The 27,398-nt window shown below is 42.7% G+C and overlaps 1 protein-coding gene and 1 pseudogene across 1 annotated transcript in view; both read right to left on the bottom strand.

The window, feature by feature from the left end:
• Positions 1 to 657: 657 nt before the first annotated feature.
• Positions 658 to 27,398, bottom strand: part of LOC107969203 (leucine-rich repeat-containing protein 37B) — a 32,331-nt gene continuing 5,590 nt past the window's right edge. The window contains 10 exon segments of the mRNA XM_024350387.2: positions 658 to 886; positions 4,058 to 4,162; positions 4,769 to 5,061; positions 6,262 to 6,402; positions 8,352 to 8,470; positions 18,566 to 18,640; positions 19,225 to 19,296; positions 22,728 to 22,808; positions 23,458 to 23,529; positions 26,343 to 26,414. Of these exon segments, the coding sequence (XP_024206155.2) occupies positions 824 to 886; positions 4,058 to 4,162; positions 4,769 to 5,061; positions 6,262 to 6,402; positions 8,352 to 8,470; positions 18,566 to 18,640; positions 19,225 to 19,296; positions 22,728 to 22,808; positions 23,458 to 23,529; positions 26,343 to 26,414 (1,093 nt within the window). The 3' untranslated portion in view covers positions 658 to 823.
• On the bottom strand, positions 8,477 to 15,095 carry LOC107969578 (endophilin-A2-like; annotated as a pseudogene).

A 27,398-nucleotide genomic window follows, 5' to 3' on the forward strand; every position in this document is an offset into this window, starting at 1 on the left:
GCCTCACAGTGGCTTATGCCTGTAATCCCAACACTTTGGGAGGCCTTTATGGCAGGAGGATGCCTTGAGCCCAGGAGTTTGAGGCTGCAGTGGGCTATGATTATGCCATTGCACTCCAGCTTGGGAGACAGAAAGAGACCTTGTCACAAAAATAAATTTTGTTTTTCTTTGCTTTCTTCCTTTTTTTTTTTTTTTTTAAAGACAGGGTCTCACTCTTTCAACTGTCACCCAGGTTGGGGTATAACAGCTCAACCTCAGCTTACTGCAACCTCCACCTCCCAGGTTCAAGCGATACTCCCACCTCAGCCTACCAAGTAGCTAGGACTACAAGTGCACACCACCACCCCTGGCTCATGTGTTTTGTGTATTTTTTTGTAGACATTGGGGGTTTTGTCATGTTGACCATTTTTTTTGTAGAGATGGGGGTTTTGTCATGTTGCCTGAACTGGGCTCAAGCGATCCACCCACTTCAGCCTCCCAAAGTGCTGGGATTACAGGTATGAGCCATTGCGCCTGGCCAATTTTTTCCTTTTACTGTCTGTGGTTCCACAACTTCCTTTTTGCCTGTTCTCTATGGACTTTCTACTTCATTTGGACTCTACTTAGATTGGCCTAGTTTTCTCTTTAGTCAAATCTTCAGTAACCAATTTATTACCATTAAAAATGATCTAACAAGCTTTATTTTTATTATTGTTAAAAATTCTCATTTTGAGGAACACAACCACAAAGTAAAGAAAGTTTTCATTGATTTACGTAAAAAACCAATATTTAATAACAATTTTTAAAACATGGCTCCAGGCCATCCACATGCTTTAACTCGTGCTCAGCCTCCTGATATTGATGGGTTGTCTTTGTATTTTTCTGATGCCCTTTTATGTGCATTCACCTGTTTTGGAAGAAAACACAATTAAGGTTATCTATCACAACAACCACTATCTCCAATGTGTATTCATTCCTTTTATTCATTTTAAGTCTCATCTACCCGATGAGATAACTTTTTTGAAGACAGGAATTGTATGCTGTTTAAGAGTGCTTTGATTCTTCCACAGTTCAGTCATCCTTGCTACCTTGCAGAGGACTGGTTCTAGGATATCGCCCCCAAACCATACCAGAATCTGTGGATGCTCAATCCCTTACGTATAATGGTGCAGTGTTTGCATATAACCAACACACACCCCCCCCCCATATACTTTATTTATTTACTTACTTAGAGACAGGATCACCCTCTGTCACTCAGGCTGGAGAGCAGTGTCACAATCACAGCTCACTGCAGCCGCAACCTCCTGGGCTCCAGTGATCTGCCCACCTCAGCCTCTTGAGTAGCTGGGACTACAGGTGCATACCACCACACTGGCTAATTTTTTTATTTTTATTTTTATTAAAGACAAGGTCTCACTATGCTGCCCAGGTTGGCCTCCCAAAGTGTTGGGATTACAAGTGTGAGTCACCGTGCCTGGTTCCATGTACTTTAGGTCATCACTAATAAAATGTATAGATATTGTATAATGGCAACAGTTGTTATACTGTACTTTCTAATTGTATTTTTATTGTTTCTTTCTTCAAATATTCAGCCTTATCTAGTTGAATCTGAAGATGTGGACCTGCTGATGAAGAGGGCTGACTGTATCTAACTTAGGGTCTTGCATGCAGCTGGTACTTAACGCATTTTATTGACTGTTTTAGCTAACATTCAACAGACAATTCCTAATAAAAAACTCTTAAAAGTATGAAAAAAAAGGAAACCTGCTCTAAAGTGGCAGGAAAACCAGCCTGGGCAACATAGCAAGATCTTGTCTCTACAACAAAAGTTTTAAAATTCACTGCCTGCCTGTAGTCCCAGCCACTCAGGAAGCTGAGGCAGGAGGATCCCTTAAGCCCAGGAGTTTGAGGTTACAGTGAGGTAGATCACACCATTGCTCTCCAGTCTGGGTGACAACAAGGCCCTGAGAAATAAAAAAAAAAGAAAGGAAAGGAAGGAAAGAGTGTAAGTATTGAAAAGGAAGAGACAAAACTGTCATTATTTGCATATAAAATAATAAATGTTAGCCAAAGAAGCCTAAGAGAATCAACTAAGATTTTACTGGAAGTAATATGAGAATTCAGTACGGTGGCTAGAAACAAAATCAAGAGAGCAGCACACAAACCTCAACTGCTTTTCAGATGTACCACCAATAACTAACTAGAAAATGGAAGAAAGATCCCATTTACAATGGCAATACAAATGTCTGAAGTATTTAGGAACAAAAATACAAAGATCTGTTATCTAACAAAAGATGTGTAAGATCTATATGATGGAAACCCTAAAACTCTTCTGAAAGACATTAACAAGAAATGAATTCATGACATGAGATACCATGTTCTAGAATGTCGTACAGATGTCAATTCTCAAATTTATCTACAAATTTAAGGTAATCCTATTCAAATCCCAAGATAGTTTTTGGTGGTGGCTGTTTTTGAGACAAGGTCTCGCTCTGTTGCCCAGGCTAGAGTGCAGTGGTATGACCACAGCTCGCTGCATCCTCGACCTCCCAGGCTCAAGCAATCCTCCCACTTTAGCCTCTGAAGTCTCTCATATGGTGTCCAAGAAATGGGGACAAATCTCACAAAGGGACTAGGCTCAGGAGGGCTGGAATATTCAGGGAAGTTTCTTTCTTTCTTTCTTTCTTTTTTTTTTTTTTTTTTTTGAGGCAGAGTCTCGCTCTGTCCCCCAGGCTGGAGTGCAGCAGCCTGATCTTGGCTGGCTGCATGCTCCACCTCCCAGGTTCACGCCATTCTCCTGCTTCAGCCTCACAAGTAGCTGGGACGACACACGCCCGCCACCACACCCAGCTAATTTTTTGCATTTTTAGTAGAGACGGGGTTCCACTGTGTTAGCCAGGATGGTCTCGATCTCCTGACCTTGTGATCCGCCTGCCTTGGCCTCCCAAAGTGCTGGGATTACAGGCGTGAGCCACCGCACCTGGCCTATTCAGGGAAGGTTTCAAGCAGAAAGATGAACTGAGTTGGCTTTGGAGAGATTCACAGGACTCCCACAGGCAGAGTGAAATAAGGGCATTGTAGATGGACAAAGGCACAGATAAGCAGCAATGGGGACGGTGTGACTGGGGGACGCTGAGGGGCTGCTGTGGCTGGAATGGAGGGTTGCCACCATAATGGAAATGGCCAATGAGGCAAATAAGGTTGGATTAGGAGCATAGCATCAAGGGTGCCAGCTTATTAAATCCCTCTTCCAGTATGCTAGCACTGGCCTGCTGGGAAAAGTAATACATCACATAATCAAACAAAAGGCAAAAAGAGGCGAGCTCCAGGAATGGGCACTGTAAACAGGACTCGCCCCAGGGTAGCCAGATGCAGGCTTTAGATTTGTTGATGCAGGTTGAGCATCTCTAATCCGAGGGGGAATGTCTCATATGGTGTCCAAGAAATGGTGACACATCTCACAGAGGGCCTAGGCTCAGGAGGGCTGGAGTATGAGACATTCCCCCTCCCCTGTGAATTTGAAAACGTGGCCAAAATTTTTTTTTAAAAATGGCTACCCTGTAGTTCTTTAACTGGACCTATTTAGACAACACCTTACACACTGGAGAAGGATGATTCTATGTGAATCTAGTAAGTCTACAAGACAATACTTCTCTCTTTTGGCTGTCTTCTTCCTCTCCAGGGTGATGACAACTCCGTGAGGGTGGAGATTATATGTCTCTCATCATTTAAGCAACAAGGAAATAAATTAGTGGCAGAGTAAGGGGTGACTCAGTGAGTACATCCAATTGTTGAGATAGTTTTGCGTGGGAGAAATTTTGCTATTATATCAACTTAACTTCTTAAAATAGTCTAGTGGGATTAACTTGGTTTTATTTCACAGAGACCTCCTGGAAGCGAGGATCCTTTAAAAATCCTGGAATATACATTGCAGTAAAAGAACAAAGCACACCTCAGCCTTAAATGACAGAAGAAGAATGTCAAGTGGGAAAGTGACATTGGTTTTCAGTTTGTGGATTCTGAATCCACACAAACACAGGATTGTATTCTGAAAACCTGAATTAATTATTGTCCTTACCTCTATAAGACAAAAAATTATAATCAAAATTATTAGTATTACAGTCACAGATATTGCGAAGATGAGTTTGTTCTTATAGTCATATCCTGGAACTTCTTTCATGAGCTAAAAAAAAAAAAAAAAGAAAAAAGAAAGAACAATTAAAAAAAAAAGAGAGAGAGAATGGAAGCTAAATTTTCAAAACCCCAGTATTCCAGTTGAGTAGCTTACAGGTTCTTTTGATCTTTTTATTTTTTTTGAGACAGGATCTCACTCTGTCACCCAGGTGGGAGTACAGTGGTGCGATCACAGTTCACTACTGACTCAACCTCCCTGGGCTCAGGTGATCCTCCCACCTCAGCCTCCTGAGTAGCTGGGACTACAGGCACGTGTCACCACACGCAGCTAATTTTTGTATTTTTTGTGAAGACAGGGTTTCACTATGTTGGCCGAGCTGGTCTTAAACTCCTGACCTCAAGTGATCCACCCACCTCGGCCTCCCAAAGTGCTGGGATTACAGGCATGAGCTACCACCCCCGGCCTACAGTTCATCTTGTGCCCTAATCTATTTCACTGTCTACATGAGCAAAGTGGGAGATCACTGTCATGGCCAAAGTTACATGGCCAAGACAAGCTATGGCCTGGGAGTCCCAGGTTCTCCTATGTGGGCACTTTCCTGGCATATGCTAAATGATGGGAAATCTGGGTCTCATGTTTCTGTGTGGTCCTCACCTCACTTGACTTCTGCTCTTTCTGTTCATTCTGTTCCATGTTCTCATTAATATAATTTGTTTTTTGTTGGTCCGTATCCCATTCTACATTCAATGCCTTTGCTTCCTGCTGCTCGCTGAGAAGCTTCATCAGGAGGCCTGTTTGCAACATGAGCTTGGCACAGCTCCCTTGCACATGTGTTTCTGAACATTCCATTTTCAAGGTCCGGATAACATGAGACATGAACTTTCTCACATCCTCGTTGGGGATGAGGGACCGTAGCTGCTCGGTTAGCTGAATTTCAAGCTGATCACCTGGGGATGAGAGCAATGGGTAATTGAAGCTTTTGGGCTCAGGGGACAAGTCAATGCCCACATTGTTGTATTCCCATTTTGTCTCAGTTTGTTTAACATTTGGTTCTAAGTTGAATGCAGTCCCAGCGGAAACTGCCTCAGGAGGATGATTGTAGTTTGTGTTTTCAGAGATGTGTCTTTGAACACATCTCTTTTGTGTCTTTTACATTAGTTGTGTCTTTTACACTAGTGTTTTCTATAAAACGTTCTGAAGGAGCAACTACTTCCAGAAGAGGGTTTTCTTGAGGACTCAGGTCTCCTAAGGATGAAAAAACCCCTTGCGAATTTATGAGGCTCTTCGCTGCAGAGAACAGCGGCCTCTTTGCGAGCATCGGTCTGTTGAGATAACTGCCCTTTCTAAACTTTCTAATCTTTTTGGCCTTGGGTGTTCTGTGGGCCACACGGGAGTGAGTTTTATAAAAGCGGTATTTTTTTCTGGAATGTGCGATTGGTTTAGCAGCCTTCATGTTTTTCACTCTAGCCATTGCCATTTCTAAAATTAAAATGGTGTAGGCTGTCTTTCGATCTGTCTCTGACCTGAGGTAGGGCTTTTGCAGGGCTAGAGGCAGAAGGCACGCCCATGGAGAAGGGTTTCAGCACAGAGGAGACTGCTGCCTTATGCTCTTGGGTGAATGAAGGCTTGGTGTAGATGGTGTTTCCCACTACCTTCTCAGGCCCCTGCACTATGTGAGGCTGTTCCAGCTCCCTCGGGGCTGGACCCTCAAGCCTTTTTCCTTTGGCAGCATTGTCCACAAATGCCTGGGCATCCTGTTCTTTCCTAGTGCTGTGCTTTCCCATCTCTTTGAAGTGCCTTTCCTGGATGCTCCTTGGGCCTGTGAGGACTCTGTTCACTCTCTGCAGGTTTTTGCCTACACTTTGAATCTTTGCCAGGCTGTTTTCCTGTGGTTGCACAGTTTCTAATTTTTTTTTCAAATATTTGGTTTTTAAATTTGTTACCTAGAAGGCTGGACTGTGAGGGGCTCTTTCTATTGTTTTTCAAAATACTCAGGAGCCTATCTCCATCTTGTACATTTGAAAATAGCTGTTCAGTGAACGGTAACAACATTGATTCTGCACCTAGATTTCCCAGTGAGAGATAAGGCAAGATGTAACTTAGTGCACTGCTAACATCACTCTCGTCATTGGTGTCTAGCTACTCACTCCCAAAGCCTGACAAGTTGATGCCACTGCTGTCTGAGGGCGCCTCCGACTCAATAGTCAGCTCAGTGCTCATGTGCTGCTTCCGGGCTTGTAACATCTTCATGAACGCTCCTTCTGGATTGCCTACAGATGCTTCTTCAGCTGTCAGAAAAGAAGAGACTGCTTTGATCATGAAATATCTTTGATCATCTTTCATACTCAGTCCATAGCTGTATGCCCCAGTCACACAGAGTAAGAGTCAGCAAACATTCGAGTGCCATTCAGAGAGGAGAAACATACACCCAAACCTAAACCTATCAAATGGCAACAACGAAAGGAGGAAAAGACATCTTTTGAAAACATGGCCACCTACTTGGAACATTCCATAGTGTGACATAGAGTAACTCTGCTTAGGATTATTCCGTTGATCCCCAGGGGCCAATTGCCCATGGCTCAGTCAAAGCCCAAGGTGGAAGACAAGTGCTTCCCTGATGAGCTGATGAACTGGCCTCTCTGCAGACTGCTCCATACCCTGTGCTGTCCTGCCTCATATGCAGAGACAGCACAAGGCTCCCACTCTCCTCATCCTCAGTGTGCCTGTGTTCTTGCTACCATCGCAGCTGAATGCAATGAAAGGCGGTCCTCTGAGAGGAGCAGGGTGGAGATGCTAAAGTGGATGCCCCCTCCCATTGCTGATAGATCCTCATCTGGCATGTGCTCCACCCACCCACCCCATTCTCTGCTCCCACATATCATAGCCCCATCACAGAGGATGTGACATGGAAAAAAACACTGTGTCCACCTTAGTTCTTTTCTTAAATTTGGGCAGGGATTCAGGGTGTAGGTTAAGAGATTTTTAATTTGCCAGATTGTATGCCTATGTTGTTAAATATACAATGAATCTATGGTATGGTAGCAGTTTCTGGATAAACATTACTTGAGGTCCTAAATGCAGAAGGGAAAAAGTGACTTTTGTCAGATGCCTACTTCACTTTCATTCATCTCTAATATTTTGGATGGGGAACCATCCAAAGCTTCTGACTGCATGAAGGTCAAGTGTGCCAGTGTGCAGCTGGGCTTCTTTTCCAGAATTAAAAGTATTTTGGGTGGTGCTGAAGGTCAGCGGAAGAAGTAAAGATTGTGAGAAAGGAGAAACATGGGCTTGGGGAGAACCCAGAATTGGGGACAGAAGACCTGGCACTAGGCTATAGCACTTAGCACCTCTGATCTTGTTTTTCCTCACCTGTAAAAGGAGATTAACAATGCTTTTCTGCCCACCTCTTGGGGAGAAGGGAAGAATATAATTGGTAAAAAAAAAAAAAAAAAAAAAAAAAAAGAAAAAGTTTTGAAAAATAAGCAACACTGTCTTTATAGAAGTAGCCAAGCATTATTAATTATCCACCCCATATCACTGGTAGATACCTGTATTCAAGCAGTCACATTTTAGAAGTCATGAAGTTGGTGCTAATAAACCTAATCTACAGAAAAACTCTTGAAAAAACTTGAGCATTTGTTCTGCGAATAGAAAGGTTTGAGATTCAGAGAAAGTTCAGAGTTGGATGGACTAAGAATGGAAAAGCCCTCCATTCCAATAGAAGAGCCAGGTAGCAATTTCTGGTTATGGAACCAGAAGCTCTCAGGCTTCAAATAAAACAGCATCACTTCTACTCTTATAAAACTGTAAAAACAAAAACAAAAACAAAACCGGATCTACATCTGTCCTAAAAGGCAGAGAGTACTTGAGACCTCACGGATATAAAACCAGCTTACAAACTACATTGCACTATATGAAGAAATTATCACTGGGGGCAAAGCACCAAGCAGAGAGCACAGTACACAGTGTGTGGATGTTAATGTTATTCCCTAGCCTTCCCATTTCTTTCTCTTGGTCCTTTATGCATATGGAACTGTTCCATTATTAAATTTTGTAATAATAACTGAGAACCTGACTCCCAGCAAGGGAGTCATTCAGAAGTTGAGGGATTTGAAATCTGACTGAGTAAATAAAACAATTATATCATCAGCTTAACATTTCATCAATTAAAAATAAAAATTTAAAAACAAATACTTAAAATAATGTAACAATTTATCACCAGGCAATTTGGACTCACGACAATGTATGCTGTTAGTCAGACATGCAGTGTTGCAATGCAGCTTGACTGTCTTGGAGACAGCCTCAATGCTATTTTTAAATTGGCAGAGGCAGCAGACCATATGGCTAGGTAAGATCCTATAGATGAAAACACAAAACAATAAATTAGTGGTAAAGCGGTTACTTGAGTAGGTAAAGGAGGCAGCCAACGCTACCACAGGGCTGGGCAAAGAGGTGTTACTGAGACCCGTGGACTGGACACTTGGGTAGGAACCAGAAGGCCAATGGGAAGGAGGACACAGGTGCCCAACTGAAGGGTAAGCATGGCAGTGAGTATGGTATGCCTAGAATAAAGGTGGTTGGGATTAGAATTGGGTGACACTGATCAGTAGTTTAAATTCAGAGGTATCTCTTCCCGACTCAAAAGTCTCACTTTGGGCTGAAAGTATACAGGAAGAAGGTAGACTTCTAAGAAGAGTCTGAATAAGCCCCCAACTTCTGAAGGCCCTTTCTCAATTCCTGTTGGGAGTGGGAAGTATTAGAAATTACTCTAGGCATTAAAAATAGCTCAGCTTAACCTGGATTGTGGGGTTAAAAAAAATAACAGAGATTGCATTGGCCAAATCTGGACAATTTGAGCATTCAAAAGAATAACAACAATAAGCTACAACATAATATATAAAAAATCCATGAAGAATGATATTTTAAAAGAGGGGGAGTTGTTCTTTAATGAAATAATGCTAGCTAATAAATGTAGAAGGAATGACAGAATTTTAAAAAGTGTCACTTTGCAACCACCAATGTAATAAAAATAGATTCAGACAAAGATTATCACTGATGGAGTTGGGTGAAAAAAGACATTTGAGAACAGGATCTTCACTGATCTCAAAGTACCACCCCACAGATTTTTTACTAATTACCAAAGGGAAAAGTTATTTTTTATTTTTTTATGAGACAAGGTCTCAGTCTGTCACCTAGGCTGAAGTACAGTGGCAAAATCATAGCTAACTGCAGCCTCGACCCCCTGGGCTCAAGTGACCCTCCAAATTCAGCCCCCCAGGTAGATGGGACTATAGGCTTGCACCACCACCCCAGCTAATTTTAGTTTTTTATTTTTGTTATTTTTAGTAGAGACAGGGTTTCACCTTGTTGTTCAGGCTGGTCTAAAACTGGACTCAAGTGATTTGCCCATCTCGGCCTTCCAAAGTGCTGGGATTACAAGTGTGAGCCACCACACCCAGCAAAATAACTACAGTGGAGAGATCTGGAAGATCACCTTAAACAAGTGATCAAACTTAGCATTATGAGCCACCTGGGGTCATGAGGCAGGAAAGATACGTCACCTATGCAGTATTCTTCCCAAAGATGCTTAACTTGAATCTCATGTGGAAACAGAGAAATCCAGATTGTGGGACAACTTACAAGACAACTATCTTTGACTCTTAAAAAATGCCAATGTCATGAAAGATCAAAAAAAGTAGAGGCATGTTTTAGATTAAAGGAAATGAAGACATGACATGCAGTGCCTGATCTTTGACTGGATTCTGTAGTAGTCTTTCATCTTTCTGGCATGTTTGAATTTTTTTCAAAATATAAATTTGGGCAAAAGAGATAACCAAGATAATTGATTAATTTATTGTTATGGCTTCTTGGGGGCAGTTTCAGAGAAATAAAAACAATCTCTGTAACTGGAATAAATTCTCAAGGTTAATCTTAAGCAGTATAGCATGGTCATTAAGAATACAGATTCCACAGCCAGACTAGGCTTAAATCCCAGCTCTGTGAATAATGTAAATTTGGGCAAATTGCTTAATCTCTGTTCCTTGGCCTTGTCATTATAATAGTACCTACCTCAAATGAGTTTTGAGGATTAAATGAATCCCTACCTGAAAAATGTCTGGCACACAGTGAGTGATCAATAAATGTTAACTACTGTAAATATTACATTACAGAAGTTGTAGGGGGGCCTCTTTTGAGTCCTCTAAAAGGATGACTTTGTTAGGGCCACATTAAGACTGTGGAAACAGAAGAGTATTCAATGGATACATGAAGTCTGTGAGTTGGGGGTATGATGTATGGAGTTTTAAATTAAAACTGCATCCAGTAAGTTGGCCTGATACATCTTTCAAATCTATAGAGGAATAATCACAAGTGACTCGTATTCCTTTGGGTCCAATAGAAGCCTCTGATCTTCATATAGATTGAATGTACCCAGAACCATAACCTAGCATTTTACTTATATAGCAACCTTAACTCTGACACAAAGATGTTTCTTTTGTTTTGAGGCTGAGTCTCGCTCTGTTACACAGGTTGAGTGCAGTGGTGCAATCTCGGCTCACTGCAGCCTTTGTGTCCTGGGCTCAAGTGATCCTCCCGCCTCAGCCTCCTGAGTAGCTAGAACTACAGGTGCGTGCCACCACACCTGGCTCATTTTTGTATTTTTTGTAGAGATGGGGTTTCACCATGTTGCCCAGGCTGGTCTCAAACTCCTGAGCTCAAGCAACCCCCTCTCCTTGGCCTCCCAAAGTGCTGGGATTACAGGCATGAGCCCAAAGGTTTTGTTATTCTTTTCCTGCCCCCAGCTTTTGATTTTAAACATTTTCTTTTTTTCCTTTAAGGCTTAGGATGGCTAGGAAGCATTTTCAAATGGTATAACGAACACCTGTATAACTTTCATCTGGAATCAACAGTAGCTAATACTTTGCCACATTTCCTTTCCATGTGTGTATGTCTATACATTTTCTGGACAAACCATTTGAGAGTCAGTTGCAGACATAATGACCCTTCACCAGTAAAGACTTCAGTGTGCAGCCCCTAAGAACCAAGGCATTCTCCTCCATAACCAGAAGACTCTCATCACCCAATGGAACTTAATATTATCATTGCCTACTATGCATTCCATATACACATTTTCACAATTGTCCCAATCATAACATGGCTTAAAAAATTCAGAATCCAATCAAACATCAGACATTGCATTTTGTGTTCATGATTTTTTTTTTTTTTTTTTTGTAGAAAGACCTTTAATACTTCTGTTTACAAAATTCGGGCATACATTTCAGTTTGCCCTGAACCGTGCCGCCCAAGGCTGTGTGCTCATCTCTGCCAGGGTGTCTGTGCCCTTCATGTACTGCTGACCACAAGGGTGCAGAGCAGAGCCTGGGGTCCGGAGGCTTCGCTGGGCCTCAGGGGGAAGGGAATGTGAATGTGGCCCAGCCCAGAGGACCCTCCATTTCGTCGATTTTGGATTGGGCGACAGAGGAAGCAGATGTCGGGGCTGCAGACATGCTGGCCTGGACAGGGGTCTGGGGACCCCGGGGCTGCCTGCCGTGGTCTAGAGGAGATGGCTGGGGCCACTTCCCACAGGGTGGGGTGGCAGCGGCTCGGCAAGGGGAGGCCTGGCTACCAGGGGCTTGAACATTGGCTCACTGGAGCCTTTGTGCTTGGCCCTTAGCAGCACGGCTGGGGCTGTGGTCCCGTGCGAGGTGTGCTGGGGGGGTGTGTAGGTGGCTGGGGGTGGCAGCTTGTGCCAGAGTGACACAGGCTTCCGTGGGCCTGGCTGGGGGCAGTTAAAAAGCTGAAAAGGTACTTGGTGTGTGAGGGTAAGGCTTGGGAGGCAGGGCCCTAGAGGAGGCCATGTTCTCTGTCCTGGTTGAGGGGAGCGGTATGGGGGGAAGGTGGGGCAGATCCCAGCTGGCCTCTGTCTCCTGGCTGCAAGCTGACAGCAGGCCAGGGAAACAGTGAGGCCCTCTGCCCTGGCCTTGGGGAGAAGGAGTGCATGTGTGAGGCTGGGGTACTGTGGCCCTGGAGTGGGGCTAGGGTTCATCGCCAGGAGCAGGCTTGTGGGGGGATTTAAAACCAGGGTCCTGTCTCTGAGCCACCCCACAGGGACACTCGATCCAAGCCTGTTAAGGCCGTGGAACTCGAGGGTAGGCTGTGGGCTGGGCCCCCATGGGGTCAGGACGGAGGTGGGGGCTGCCCTGGAGGAACATTAGTGTTTCTGAGAGCACCTTAGTGTTGCCCCGTCTGGGCCAGCTGGGTGAGGAGTTGGGGAGCAGGGAGGAGGCCGGCGCCATGGAGTGAGGAAGGGAGCCATCACCGTTGGGGGTCAGCGCTAGTGTAAACAAGCGTCCCCACCCACCCAGATAAGCCTCCCACCCAAGTGTGGCTCCCTGCTGAGGGAGTACCTCAAGGGCCCGGGCCTGGGTGGCGCCGGCAGGCTTGGACACCGCCTTGGCAGCAGGAGCCCATGGAAGGCAGGAGACCTGGCAGGGGGTGCCACCCAGTGTGGATGGAGGGGCGGGGCGGGGGCACCAGTGAGTCACTGGGCAGAGGCATGAGCACGTCCATGTAGCTGAGCAGGAAGAAGCCCAACTGGCTGTCCAGCATGCCCTGGTACCAGTTCTCGTTGATCTGGTTGATCAGCGTGAAGACGTCGCCCTCATGGAAGCCCAGCTCCCCATGGTTCTCAGGCTGGAAGTCATACAGCACCTTGCAGCTTGGCTGGTCTAGGGGCGGCATGCTCCTGCTAGGAGTCCGGATGGACTTGTCGGAAGATCGGAAAGAGGATGAAGCTGCAATCTTGGGGACTGTGGTGCAGGGGAAGCCCCCGTTGGACTGCTCAGGCTCTCCGAGGTCAAAGGGCTCCCAGAACTTGGGCTTATGCTCCCGCTTGGGGCGTGAGGAAGCTTCCCGCATCCTGCGCTTGAGCTTCTCTGCCAGCTCGTCCAGGATCTGCATGGCCTGCCAGTGGTAGTTCAGCTGCGCCTCCGCCAGGGCCCGGAGTTGACTCACCTGCTCAATGTCGGTCTCCAGGAGGTTGTGCATGCTGGTTTCTGCTACCTCCTTGGAGTCCTCAAACTTCTCCAGTGCCTGGTGCAGCTCCTCGTCGGGGATCTTGCCCTGCCGCTTCTTTTAGTCAAAGTCCAGGCGGCGGCCCTCCAGCTTCTGCAGGTGGTGCTGGATCCCCTTCAGGTCTTTCTCACACAGGTTCTGGAGGAGGTCAATGAACTTCTGCTTGACCTCTATGTCCAGGGAGTCCTTCACCTCTGCCAGGTGCTTCATGGACTCGCCGGCATCCAGCAGTGCGTCACTGAAGTTGGACTCGTTGCCCAGCTCCTTCTGGTGGCAGATCAGGCACTCGCTCAGGAGCCCCTCCGACTGCGGGTAGCCGGGGTTCTTCACCTGGCCCTGGATCTTGCACACCGTGTTGAGCATGGTCAGCTTAGCCTGCGAGGCTGGGTTGGGCTGCAGGTACTTGATGGTCCTTGCCAGCATTTCCGTCACCGCCTTGCTGATGACATCTCCATCTCTTTGAAGTCATCGTCCAGCTTGGTCCCCTCAGCCCCTCCGACCTTCTCACTGACCAGCTGGCTCGCCTTGTAGAACTGCTTCTTCAGCCCTGCAACCGACAGACTGCCTCCCGCCGCCGAACCTCCCGCCCGGACCGCGCCAGTAACAGGCTCCCAGGTGCGTGACCCTCTGCACGCCTCAGGGGCCCCACCACGTCCTTGCCAGCTCTGCGCCTGCCCCGGGGCCACCTCGAGTTCATGATTCTTCAGTCTCCTTCAATCTAGATCTGTTCGCAGGATTGTTTTAAAGTATACTGACAAAACTTTGAGACTGTAAGTGACCTGAGATATACATTATCCTTACTTGAGAATAGTAATTTTTCAATACGCTTTAAGGATTACACATGAGCCAAGACAAATGAGCTGGCCTACTTACTTTGTAGATAAATGTGTAAACTCCTCAAGACTTCCAATAATGAACTCCAATAAGGAAATTAGTTCAATGTCTTTATGGCCTTGGTGACAAATGGTTACAGAAAATCAGAGCATTTTTTTTCCTATCCACTAATGGTCAAGAAGAAAGCAGACAGATCCTCACTATCTTAGAGAACTAAGTGAGAAAGTTGGTCGATGAAGAGGACTTCATCCAGAGAGGAAGGGATGTAGCTTACAGGGAAGATGCTGCAGGAGGCTGAGGAAAGTGAGGCTAGAGCAGTAAAACACATCTGACAGCCCGGTGAAGATAAGAAAGTGACCTGACAAAAATGAACGGAGCAGAGTGCCAAATGAAGGGCCCTTTCCATGCTAATCTTGCATAGTGCCCTCAACCAGCCTTAGCATAACTGAGTTTCTATTTAGCTTGCCATATTGTGGGGGGTGGTGGTGGCACAATTTAAGTTGCAGTAAGTTGTGTAACAAACTCACAATAGGGCCCTGCAGAAATATATATATATATATATATATACATATATATATATAGAATATATAGAAATATATAAAAAATATATAGAAATATATAGAGAATATATATAGAAATATATAAATACATATATAAATATATACTATATATATAAATATATAGTATATATATATATTTTTTTAGGCAGGGTCTTGCTCTGTCACCCAGGCTGGAGTGCAGTGGTGTCATCTTGGCTCACTGCAACCTCTACCTCCTGGGTTCAAGCGATACCCCCGCCTCAGCCTCCCTAGTAGCGGGGACTACAGGAGTGTGCCATCACACCTGGTGAAGATATATATAGATATAGACAGATATATATCTATACCTATATCTACAAAGAAGGCCAGGCATGATGCCTCATGCCTATAATTGCAGCACTCTGGGAGAACGAGGCCGGAGGATCACTTGAGGCCAGGAGTTCGAAACCAGCCTGGACAACACAGTGAGACCTCATTTCTCCAAAAAATAAAAATAAAATTGCAAAAAAACAAAAAAACAATAAACCTCACACCATATATGCAAATTAACTCAAAATGGATCATAGATCTAAATGTAACTACACAATTTCTGGGAGAAGACATAGAGAGTAAATCTTTTCCACTTTGGATTAAACAACAGGTTCTTAAAGATTTCTTAGGTAAGAAACAAAAAAGCACAAGCCATATAAGAAAAAATTGCTAACTTAAAGCTGATCAAAATTAAAAACTTCTGCTCTTCACAAAACTTTACTTATTTATTTTCTTTCTTTCTTTATTTTTTTGAGACAGAGTCTCACTCTGTTGCCCAGGCTGGAGTGCAGTGGTGCAATCTTGGCTCATTGCAACCTCCACCTCCCAGGTTCAAGCACTTCTTGTGCCTCAGCCTCCTGAGTAGCCGGGATTACAGGCATGGGCCACCACAACTGGCTAATTTGTGTATTTTTAGTGGAGATTGGGGTTTTGCCACGTTGGCCAGGATGGTCTCGAACTCCTGACTTCAAGTGATCCACCTGCCTCGGCCTCCCAAAGTGCTATGATTACAGGTGTGAGTCACTATGCCCAGCCAGAGAACACTTTTAACAGAATGAAAAGACAAACCACAACCTGAGAGAAGATATTTACCAAACACATATCTATAAGGCCTTGTTTTTTGTTTTTATTTATTTACTTATTTAATTTTTGAGATAGTATCTCACTCTGTGACCCAGGCTGGAGTGCAGTGGCGATCACAGCTCACTGCAGCCTCGACCTCCCAGGCTCAAGCAATCCTCCCACCTCAGCTGCCCGTGTAGCTGGGACCACAGGTGAGCACCACTGCACCTGCCTAATTTTTATGTTTTTGGTAGAGACAAGGTTTCACCATATTGCCCAGGTGGTCTAAAACTCCTGGCCTCAAGCAATCCTCCTGCCTCAGCCTCCCAATGTGCTGGGATTATAGGCATGAGCCACTGTACCTGGTCCCTGAAAAGACTTGTATCTAGAATCTATAAAGCACTCTTTTTTTTTTTGTTTGAGATGGAGTCTCACTGTGTCGCCCAGGCTGGAGTGCAGTGGCATGATCTCTGCTCACTGCAAGCTCCACCCCCTGGGATAACGCCATTCTCCTGCCTCAGCCTCCCAAGTAGCTGGGACTAAAGGTGCCCGCCACTATGCCCGGCTAATTGTGTGTGTGTTTGTGTGTGTGTGTGTGTGTGTGTGTATTTAGTAGAGACTGGGTTTCACTGTGTTAGCCAGGATGGTCTTGATCTCCTGACCTTGTGATCCACCCGCCTTGGCCTCCCAAAGTACTGGGATTACCGGCGTGAGCCACCATGCCTGGCCTAAAGCACTCTTAAAACTCAATAATAATGAATCTCCAATGGGATAACAGGGAAAAAAAGCCTCAATAAAAATATTAATATCCAATTAAAATATGGGAACAGATTTGAACAGTATAGTAAAGAAGATATTTGCACATGAACATTCAACATCACTAGCTATTAAAGAAATGCAAATTAAAACCACAATGAGATTCCACTACACATCTAGCAGTAGAAAGGTGAACATTTCTTTAAAAACTCAAATATAAGAATCTGCTGGGCTGGGCCATGCATGGTGGCTCACGCCTGTAATCCCAGCACTTTGGGAGGCCAAGGCAGGTGAATCAAATGAGGCCAGGAGTTTGAGACCAGCCTGGCCGACAAGATGAAACCCCATCTCTACTAAAAATATAAAAATTAGCTGGGCATGGTGGTACGTGGCTATAATCCCAGTTACTCAGGAGGCTGAGGGAGGAGAATCACTTGAACCTGGGAGGCCGAGTTTGCAGTGAGCTGAGATCTTGCTGCTGCACTCCAGCAATGAGTCTGTCTCAAAAAAATATCTGCTGGGCTGGACATGGTGGCTCACGCCTGTAACCACAGCACTTTGGGAGGCCAGGGGGTGTGGATCCATTGAGGTCAGGAGTTCAAGACCAGCCTGGCCAACATGGTGAAACCCTATCTCTACTAAAAATATAAAAATTAGCTGGGTGTGGTGGCGGGTGCCTACAGCTACTTGGGAGGCTGAGGCAGGAGAACTGTTTGAACTCAGGAGGTAGAGGTTGCAGTGAGCCGATATGGCACCACTGCACTCTAGCCTGGGGATAGAGCAAGACTGTGTTGCAAAAAAAAAAAAAAAAAAAAAAAAAGCTGAAGATGTGGAACAACTGTGACTCTCATACAAAGCTGGTGGAAATGTAAAATGGCACAGCCACTTTAGGAAACAGTTCAGCAGTTTCTTAAAAAGTTAAATATACACTAAGCATGTGAACAATCCAACTCCTAGGTATTTACCCAAAGAAATGAAAACATTGGTTCACACAAAGACCTGTATATGAGTGTTTTTAGGAGTTTTATTCATAATTGCAAAAAATTGGAAGCTACCCAAATGTCTATACATTGATGAATGGATAAACAAATTGATACATCCACACAACTGGAATACTACTGAGCAATAAAAAGGAGTGAAGAGTTGTCCCTCGGTGTCTGCAGGGGATTGGCTCCAGGACCCCCTGCAGATACCAAAGTCCACAGATGCTGAAATGTTTTATATGGAATGACATAATACTTGATATAATAAATGACATAAGCCTCGGGTATACTTTAAATACCTAGTACAGTGTAAATGGTATGTAAATAATTGTACCGTGTTTTAAATTTTCTACTGTTTTATTGTTGTATTATTTTATATATTTTATTTTTTCCAAATATTCTCCATCCATGGTTAGTTGAATCCATGGACGAGGAACATGTAGATATGGAGGGCCAGCTGTACTGATAGGGGCAACAACATGGATGGTAGCATAATCTCAAAAAAAATTATGCTGAGTGAGGCCGGGCGAGGTGGCTCACACCTAGCACTTTGGGAGGCCGAAGCAGGCAGATCACTTGAGGTCAGGAGTTCGAAACCAGTCTGGCCAGCATGGTGAAACTTCATCTCTACTAAAAATATGAAAATTTTCTGGTCATGGTGGCACACACCTGTAATCCCAGCTACTTGGGAGGCTGAGGCAGGAGAACCACTTGAACCTGGGAGGCGGAGGTTGTAGTGAGCTGAGGTCATGCCTCTGCACTGCAGCCTGAGTGACAGTGAGACTCCGTCTCAAAAAAAATAAAAAACAATACTAAGTGAAAGAAGTCAAACACAAGAGGCTACATGCTACATGATTTCATTTATAAGACATTCCGAAAAAGACAAAACTATAGGAACAGAAATCAGATTAGTAGCTAACAGGGGCTGATGGTGGGAGGAAGGGATTGCCTACAAAGGGAAATGAGGGGCCTTTCTGAGGTGACAGAAATGCTTTATATTGGGAATGTGGTGGTGGTTATGTAACTACACATTTGTCAAAACTCATCAAACTATACACTTATAAAGGGTGAATGTTATATGAAAATTAAATCTCAATAAACCTGACTTAAGAAAATAATAAAACAAACCTAAAAAACCAACTAAGTAAAAATAAATCTAAGAAAAAATAACTTACAGTTTTTCCAGTTCAACAGTTATCGTGAGAATGTTCTTAAGTGTTGTAAGTGTGATGTGTGTTGTTCCCATGTCTCTGAAGAAGAAAGCCGAAACATTCAAGATATGAACCCATTACAAAATTCTGTACTTCAAAAGATAATTCAAGGACATGTGATTACTTCTATTTTGGCTTCTCTATAAAACAAGCCACTTCAATAGTTTATTTGCCGTAAAATTCCAGAGAGATCTTATTAAAGAAATTTAAGTTGATCTACATCATCAAATTAATGATATTTAAGAGAACTTACACTTTTTTTTTTTACCATTATCTTACTTCTCATTTCATATTGCATTCAACCATCTTGATTTACTCTTTTCTTCCTTTTTAGAATAATGAACACTTATTTCTCTTTGCTTTCTTGGTTAAGTAATATTCCTCCATGTGTCTACATGTTCCAAATCTATACGGCTTCTTCAACACTAATCTCTTCCCCCGCTGGCTGTCTTGACCATTATACATCCTTTCTTAATCCTTTTATTTGCCAATAACTTTTTTCAATAACTCAGTTAAAATTTAAATTATGACTTTTTAGCCTAAATGCAAAATACTTTATCTTTGATGACAAATTTAAAAAGCACAAATCATCTCATGACTCATGAGAGTACTATAGTACTTACAGATATTTTAATGCCGGCAGTTCAAAGAGATATGGATCTTCGACAGTAGTCAGAGGATTGCGATTGAGAATTCTGAAAAATGCAATGAAATTAAAATTACCTGCATTTTCAATGTGTGAAACTGCATAAAAAGTCTATATTCATTTTTTGGTATGGAACTTTTAGGTAAAAAAAAAAAATTTTCTGCTTTTACATAATAAATCACCATTAGACTCCATGAAGCACTATTCCTTTGGGAACTACCTAGGTCTCTAGAAGATAAAGTAGAGGAGAGAAAGCAGGGAAGAAATAGAAAAAAAAAAAAAAACCACAAGAAGTGGATAGGAAAGAAAAAATATGCCACAGAACTTTTCAGGTCAAAAACCCTAGAAATGACGATGTTGGTAGGAAGCCCTGACTCTGTAGGAAACACTATTTCTAGTGTCCTCCATAATTCAAGTTGTTCATCCATAATTCAAGTTGGTTTTTTTTTTTTTGGAGATGGAGTCTTGCTCTGTCACCCAGGCTGGACAGCAATGGCTCCATCTTGGCTCACTGCAACCTCCACCTCCTGGATTCAAGCAATTCTCCTGCCTCAGCCTCCTGAGTAGCTGGGATTACAGTTGCCCTCCACCATGCCCAGCTAATTTTTGTATTTTTAGTAGAGACGGAGTTTCATCATGTTGGACAGGCTGGTCTCCAACTCCTAACCTCAGGTGATCCACCCCCCTCAGCCTACCAAAGTGTTAGGATTACAGGCCTGAGACACTGCGCCTGACTGCTTGCCTTTTATCTTTATAAAGTTTTTTAAATTTATGGTTTAATTTGCACAGTTAAGGAAAAAAAATAGGACCAATTCTTTTGCTTTATACCCAAAGAAAAAGGGATAAATCTAAGAGGAGGAACTGGTCAAAACCATACTCCCATCACACACTCCCACTTGTCTTCCTGTATGACATCACAGCCTTCGTTACACTGCATGTAACCACCTGTCTACTTGTCAGTCTCCCGGGCTATCAGCTCCTTGAGGGCAGAGACCACATCTTATTGTCATTGTCATCCCTGTGCCTGGTATGATGTCTGAAATTTACTAGGGATTTAATAAATGTTTATTGAATAAACAAATGACATTTTGTTTATCTGTCAATAAAATGAATAAATTCATTTTGATGTGAATTTTTATTCCAAAATGCTGGAATCTATTTTCTTTTTAATTCTTTAAAGTGAACAAGAAAAAGAAAAGAAACAGGAAGAAATAAAAGAAAATCACGCTTTAGGTTAACCCAAGAATCATCACTGTACTTTTGCAGAAATTATAAAAATAATAATTCTTACAGTGAGTATCTATTAGGCTGCTACGTATTTGTGATCAGCATTTCACATTTCATCCTCATAATAACCTTATGTGGTAGATATTATTATTGCCCTATTTTATAAATGAGGAAACTGAGGCACAGAGAGGTTACATAACTTGTCCTAGGTCACCAAGCTATGAAGAAGCAAAGCTGTAATCTGAACTCACGTGCTTACTCTGTATGAAGAAAAAAGGTTTACTTTAACCTTATGGTTTTACAATTTTTTCTTTTCTTTCTTTCTTTCTCTTTCTTTCTTCATTTCCCTCCCTCCCTCCTTCTTTCCCTTCCCTCCCCTCCCTCCCTTCCTCCCTTCCTTCCTTCCTTCTTTTGAGTTAAAGTTTCCATTTATTGGCTGGGCCTGGTGGCTTAGGCCTATAATCCCAGCACTTTGGGAAGCCAGGCGGGTGGATCATCTGAGGTCAGGAGTTCCAGACCAGCCTGACCAACGTAGTAAAACCCCATCTCTGTTGGAGCCTTGCTCTGTCGCCCAGGCTTGAGTGCAATGGCATGACCTTGGCTCACTGCAACCTCTGCCTCCTGGGTTCAAGTGATTCTCCTGCCTCAGCCTCCTGAGTAGCTAGGATTACATGTGCCCACCACCACACCCAGCTAATTTTTGTATTTTTAGTACAGACGGGGTTTCACCATGTTGGTCAGGCTTGTCTCGAACTCCTGACTTCAGGTGATCCACCCACCTCAGCCTTCAGAAGTGCTGGAATTATAGGCATGAGCCACCGCTCCTGGCCACCAGATTCTGATGTGGGACTCCCACTGTTATAAAGTGCTTAGTAAAGGTGGTGAGTTTAAGACATTTGTATTGATGCTACCCAAACCTCTTGGTGGAGGGACCTAATGAGCCTGTTCTCTGGTGTGAGGGCAAAAGAAAAACAGACCCTCAGTGTCTCTTCCCTAAGTTGAGCATCAGCAAATTAATGAAGACAGAGAGGAGCATCTGCAGAAACTGCTGCTCTAATCCAGACACATCCTGAACACGTCCCTCTACCTCAAAATGAACTGTGTGAAACTAGATTTCTGAACCACAAGAAAGGTGGAAAGTATTTTCTAAAGTCAGATGTAGAGGAGAATCTTCACCTTGAGTCTAAAGTCCCCTTCAGGCCATTGAATATACCCACTCTGATTTGCTGGGTATGTTATACAGAGAAATCATAGAATTTTTGCACTTATGGTAGAAGAGTAGTCAGGAAAGTATATGGAATTAAAATAGAGCGACGTATTTTCTTTACAAAATTTTTTTTTGCACAATAGCTTAACATAAACACCATTTTGGCCAGGCTTGGTGGCTCACGCCTGTAACCCCAGCACTTTGGGAGGCTAAGGTGGGCAGATCACCTGAGGTCACAGGAGTTCGAGACCAGCCTGGAGGGGAGGTTGGAGTGCAGTGGCACAATCTCGGCTCACTGCAACGTCCACCTCCGGAGTTCAAGCCATTCTCGACCCTCAGCCTCCCGATAGCTGGGATCACAGGCGCCTGCCACCACGACCTGCTAATTTTTGTATCGTTAGTAGAGATGGGGTTTCGCCATGTTGGCCAGGCTGGTCTCAAACTCCTGACCTCAAGTGATCCTCCCAAGGTGCTGGGATTATAGGCATGAGCCACTACGCCCAGCCCTACACTTTGGATTTAACTTTGATTCCTGCTCATATGCAGAGTTTCAAACTGCTTAAATGTCTGCAACATTTAGCTGCAAGGAAGAAAGCTTAACACAAAGTCCTCCAGGGAGCAAAAAACTGCATCACTACGCCCAGCTAATTTTTTTGTATTTTCAGTAGGGATGGGGATTCACTATGTTGGCCAAGCTGGTGTTGAACTCCTGACCTCAGGTGATCCGCCCCCCTCAGCTCCTAAAGTTCTGGGATTACAGGCCTGAGCCACCCGCCCAGCAACAAGGCTAATTTGAGGGTCACTTGTTTGATGGCTTTTCTTGCCCATGCCATAGGTCAGAACTAGGATAAGCAGAGCAGGTCATATATAAGCTGTGTAAGTCTCTTGGCCACTTTGTACCTTAGTTTCCCCATTTGAGAAAAATGAATGGATCTTAAGACACACTTTTCAGAGTTCATAATGGGCTTATACCCAGCTAACCAATAATTGTATGAGTTTTTATACAAAATAGTTGTTTACACGTATTCATCTTCTATTTCACTTACAAGTTGTGTAAAAACTGCATTCCGTGCCAGGCCTGAAATGTTCCAAGGCTCAGTTTTGTAATTAAATTGCAGCCCAGATTTCTACAAAAAAAGACATAAGCCAAAGGAAAAAAAATTATTTCAGAACATTTATCATTTGCTGTGAGTCTAATTTACATAGGATGGAACATCACCTCAATCCTTTCTCTGTGCACTAAGGCAATCTCACTGTGGAAGATACTGGCTTATGGTTTATACTTTAACATTGCACATGTGGTGCATTAGCTACAAAACAGTGAACGCTCAGTAAATACCTGTGTTAAGTGATCTTCATTTCTCTAGAACAGGATTTCACAACTTCAGTACCATCGACATTTTGGACTATATAACTCTTTGCCGTGGGGGTTTGTCTTATACTTTGCAGGATGTTTAGCAGCATCTCTGGCCTCTGCCCACCAGATGCCAGGAGCACAACCACAGTTTTGTCAAGCAAAAGTGTCTCTGGACATTACCAAATGTCACCTGAGTACAAAATCACACCAGTTGAGAACCACTGCTCTCTGATGATTCACTATGATCTGTGTAATAATTCTCACACTAATCTTTGCTAGAGACAAAAAGGACTTGCTATATAATTTTAGTACCTTTCTACTGGTCAAATTTTAATCATATTTCAAAATGAATAGCAAAGAGGTTTATAATTAAGTTTTATAAAAATTCCAAATGTAATAAAGTTATATTTGTAACTTACATATACTGCAAAAATGGTAGTGATTCAAATGTTTGTCTTTCAATATATCGTATTTTATTGCAGGATAAATCTCTAGGAAAAATAAAAGGAAAATATTGCCTTGATAAGTTATCAGTGTTGACTGGTATGAATAATAGCAAGAGTTTAGAATAATATTGAATACACATTTTTCATCTCGACTCTAAACATTTGGACCTGTATTTGAACTTTCCAGAGCTCCTAACCCTGCCTGTACCTCTCCTAGAGTCTCACCTTCATACTTTTAATAAATAAAATGTACAACTTAATAGACTTTGGAATTAATTTTTCCTGAGAGCAGTAGACTTGATTAGATGCCCTTTTGTAGTCTCATCAAATCCTAGATTATGAGCTCAAAGCTTTTATCTCTATATATAGTTTCTAATATTAAAACGAATAGCCTCACATTTATACACCTTCCTAGTTTAGCTTTGTTTTCCTAAGCCAGTTCAGTATCAGAAGAAATAAAAGACATCCTTTCAACAGCATTTGAAAGGAAGTTACCCCTTTACTTAATACATAACTTTGAACTAATATTCAAATCATATTAATACAATTAATTTCTATCATATTAATAGAAATTCATTTTTGGTTTTATATTGCTTTAATATTTCATGAAAGCAATTTCTTCAGTTATAGAGAGATGGGGCTTTTCCCTCCCTCTTTACCTGGATGGTGTAACGTTGTCTGGCTGATGTCTCCATCTCTAGTCTCTCCCTTCCTAAACTATCCTCCACACAGTCATCATATAAACTCTCCAGAAGTGGCTTGCAAAGACCAGCACCTCCTGGGAAATTATTGAGGATGCAAATTCTTGGTCCCACTCTAGACCAACTGAATCAATAACTATGAGGGCGGAGTCCAGAACTGAGTTCTAACGTGCCCTCTCAGTGACTGTGATGCAGATCCATCTTACAGCACTGCTGTGATAACAGGGTTCCCCATGATGGCTCCTCAGCTTGGCATTCAAAGCCCTAGAAGATCTGGCTCCAATTTCCTACTCTCCCTCCTTGTAATCTACAGATACTCATGGCATTCCTCGAACACTTTCCTGTGTTTTGCCCTTCTCCCATTTCCCTTTTGCAAGTTTAGAATATTGTCCCCAAGATGTCTGTCCGATGCTACACAATGGTCCTTCAAAGTCCTATTCAAATGGGATTGTTCTAGTAACAGCTTCCTGGGTCCAAACTGAAGTCATTTTCCCCTCTTCTATGCTTCAGAAACAATTTACCCCTCCTAGTGCCCACATCCATTTCTTCTTCTTGATGTAGTTATTGTTCATCCCATTTTTTCTGAGCATAAACTCCTTGAAAGCATGGACTAGGTCTTGATCATCTGCATTGCCCACCATGTTTAAAACTGACACATGGAAATAAATTAAAATATTTGTAAAACAAATGAATAGCTGGCCGGGCGCAGTGGCTCATGCCTGTAATCCCAGCACTTTGGGAGGCTGAGGCGGGTGGATTACAAGGTCAGGATATCGAGACCATCCTGACTAACAAGGTGAAACCCCGTCTCTACTAAAAATACAATAAATTAGCTGGGCGTGGTGGCATGTGCCTGTAGTTCCAGCTACTCGGGAGGCTGAGGCAGGAGAATGGAGTGAACCAGGGAGGCAGAGCTTGCGGTGAGCTGAGATCGCACCACAGCACTCCAGCCTGGGTGACAGAGCAAGATTCCGTCTCAAAATAAATAAATAAAAATAAATAAATAAATAAATAAATGAATAGCTGGGGGAGTGAGTAGTAGGAAAATGATTATTTTAAAGCAAATGTAGTTTTATTACTTCATGGCCTCTGTAGCACTTTGGCATCCACTTGAGGGTCTTTACACCCACTTTCCTTAAGCCTTTCACATTTGAAAGAATCTGTCTGCAAAAGAGCATCACTAATAAGGATTAATGACATACACACCTCTATGGACAGAGGATAAGAATCAAGCTTTCATAGCAATTGAACATAGTATCTTCTTGTCTCTAAACAGACAGAAATACTATGCAGGTATCCTTTTCTTGGTAACAGGGCTGGGGAGATAGTTACTGTGTAATTAGTGAAGAGTTAGGGGCATTTCTGATATGCTTCTTACTGTAAACATTTCTAGCTCTACCACTTAACCATCATTTTAAACATCTGTTTTAATATAACAATTCCTGAAATGAAATCCTTAATACTAGTCTATTCTCTTGGTAGCTTAATATTCTTGATAATATTATTTCTATAATTCAGCTGATTTCAAATATTTAAATGTTAATTTAATTCGATTAAATTACCAAAAAATTCTGGATTAATGATGTTCAAATGAATGTAGGTGGTCTATATTTTCTTCTCCTTTAGGCAACAATCTGAAGTTAACTTTAATTCCTTTCATCCTACTAAACCAACTTTTTCAAATCGTTTTTTGTGAAGGTCAGACAGTAAATATTTTAAGGCTCTGTGGGCCACATATGATCTCTCTCGCATATTTCTCTTTCTTTTTTCTTTCACAGTCCTTTAGAAATGCAAAAACCATTCTTAATAGGCTATTAAAAAATAGACCTTAGGTTAGATTTGATCTACTGGCTGTAGATTGAATAGAAGAAGATGGTATGTAAACCCTTATAAAACAAGGTTCATATGGGTGTCAGTCACTGCTCAGATCTTCTTAGCATGTGAAATTTTTTCTGTCTGTATTTTGTCTATACAATTTAAAAACTGAAAATGCATAGGATGTAGCTAATGCTAGAGATGGGCTGAGACCCTATACAAACTTACAGAATTGCAGAATTTTATTGCTGGAAGAAATCTTAGACATTATCTAATTTGAACCTCTTATTCATTTTAAAGATAATATGACTAAAAACTCAAAAATATGATTAACTAACTTACAAATACTGGAGGTATAGCAGGCCTTCAAATGAATCCTTAGGTAATTCAGTCAAATAATTTTCACTGAGAATTCTGGAAAAGGAAAAAGTTATTTCTAGGTTAAAATGCAAACTACAACTATTTGCTACACAGGACTATCTCCTGCATGTGGAGGAAAGCTGGGTCATGGTCATTTCAAGATGGTGGGATCTGCTCTGCTTTCGTTCAAACCTTTTCTTCCATTTTCCTTTTTGTGTTCATCCCTCTCCACCACCACCACCACCACACACACAGGCAAGCGCACAAACACACTTGCAAGCACACACACATTTGCAAGCACACACACACACAAGCACACACACACAGGCAAGCACACACACACACAAGCACACACACAGGCAAGCACACACACACATGCAAGCACACACACACATGCACACACACAAGCAAGCACACAAACACAAGCACACACACACGTGCAAGCACACACACACAAGCACACTGCTCCACTCTTCCCACCAAATTGTATCTTTAATGACTCCTCTCTAGATCATAATATACCTTTCAGAATCCAACTCTGGGTGGCACCAAGATCAGCAGAACCTCCATTTCCTCCTCTCTTTTCCCAAACCTTATTACAAAAGCCCCACATGGGACCATGTCAGGGCTGCAAGTGAAGCCATTCGACTTTTTTCCCCCATCAAAAAAATTTGAGAACTACAATGTGCGTAAAGTGCACCTAACATAAATGTTGTTTATATTTAATTTAATTTAATTTAATTTAATTTCTGAGACAGGGTCTCATTCTGTTACCCACACTGGTCTCAGACTCCTGGCTCAAGTGATCCTCCTGTCTCTGCCTCCCAAAGTGTTGGGATTGCAGACATGAGCCACCTCACCTGGCCAAATATTCAGTTTAATAATTATAAAGCAGATACCCATGTAAACATTGTTACAAAAGATTATTGCTAGCATCCCAGAAGCCCCAGTGTGCCCCTTTCCAATCATATTCCTCTCTCTAACCCTAATAGGTAACCACTACCCTGACCTTTGTATTGATTTTCTTGCTTTTAAAAT

The sequence above is a fragment of the Pan troglodytes genome, chromosome 19 (assembly GCF_028858775.2).
Source record: "Pan troglodytes isolate AG18354 chromosome 19, NHGRI_mPanTro3-v2.0_pri, whole genome shotgun sequence".
Lineage (NCBI taxonomy): Eukaryota > Metazoa > Chordata > Mammalia > Primates > Hominidae > Pan > Pan troglodytes.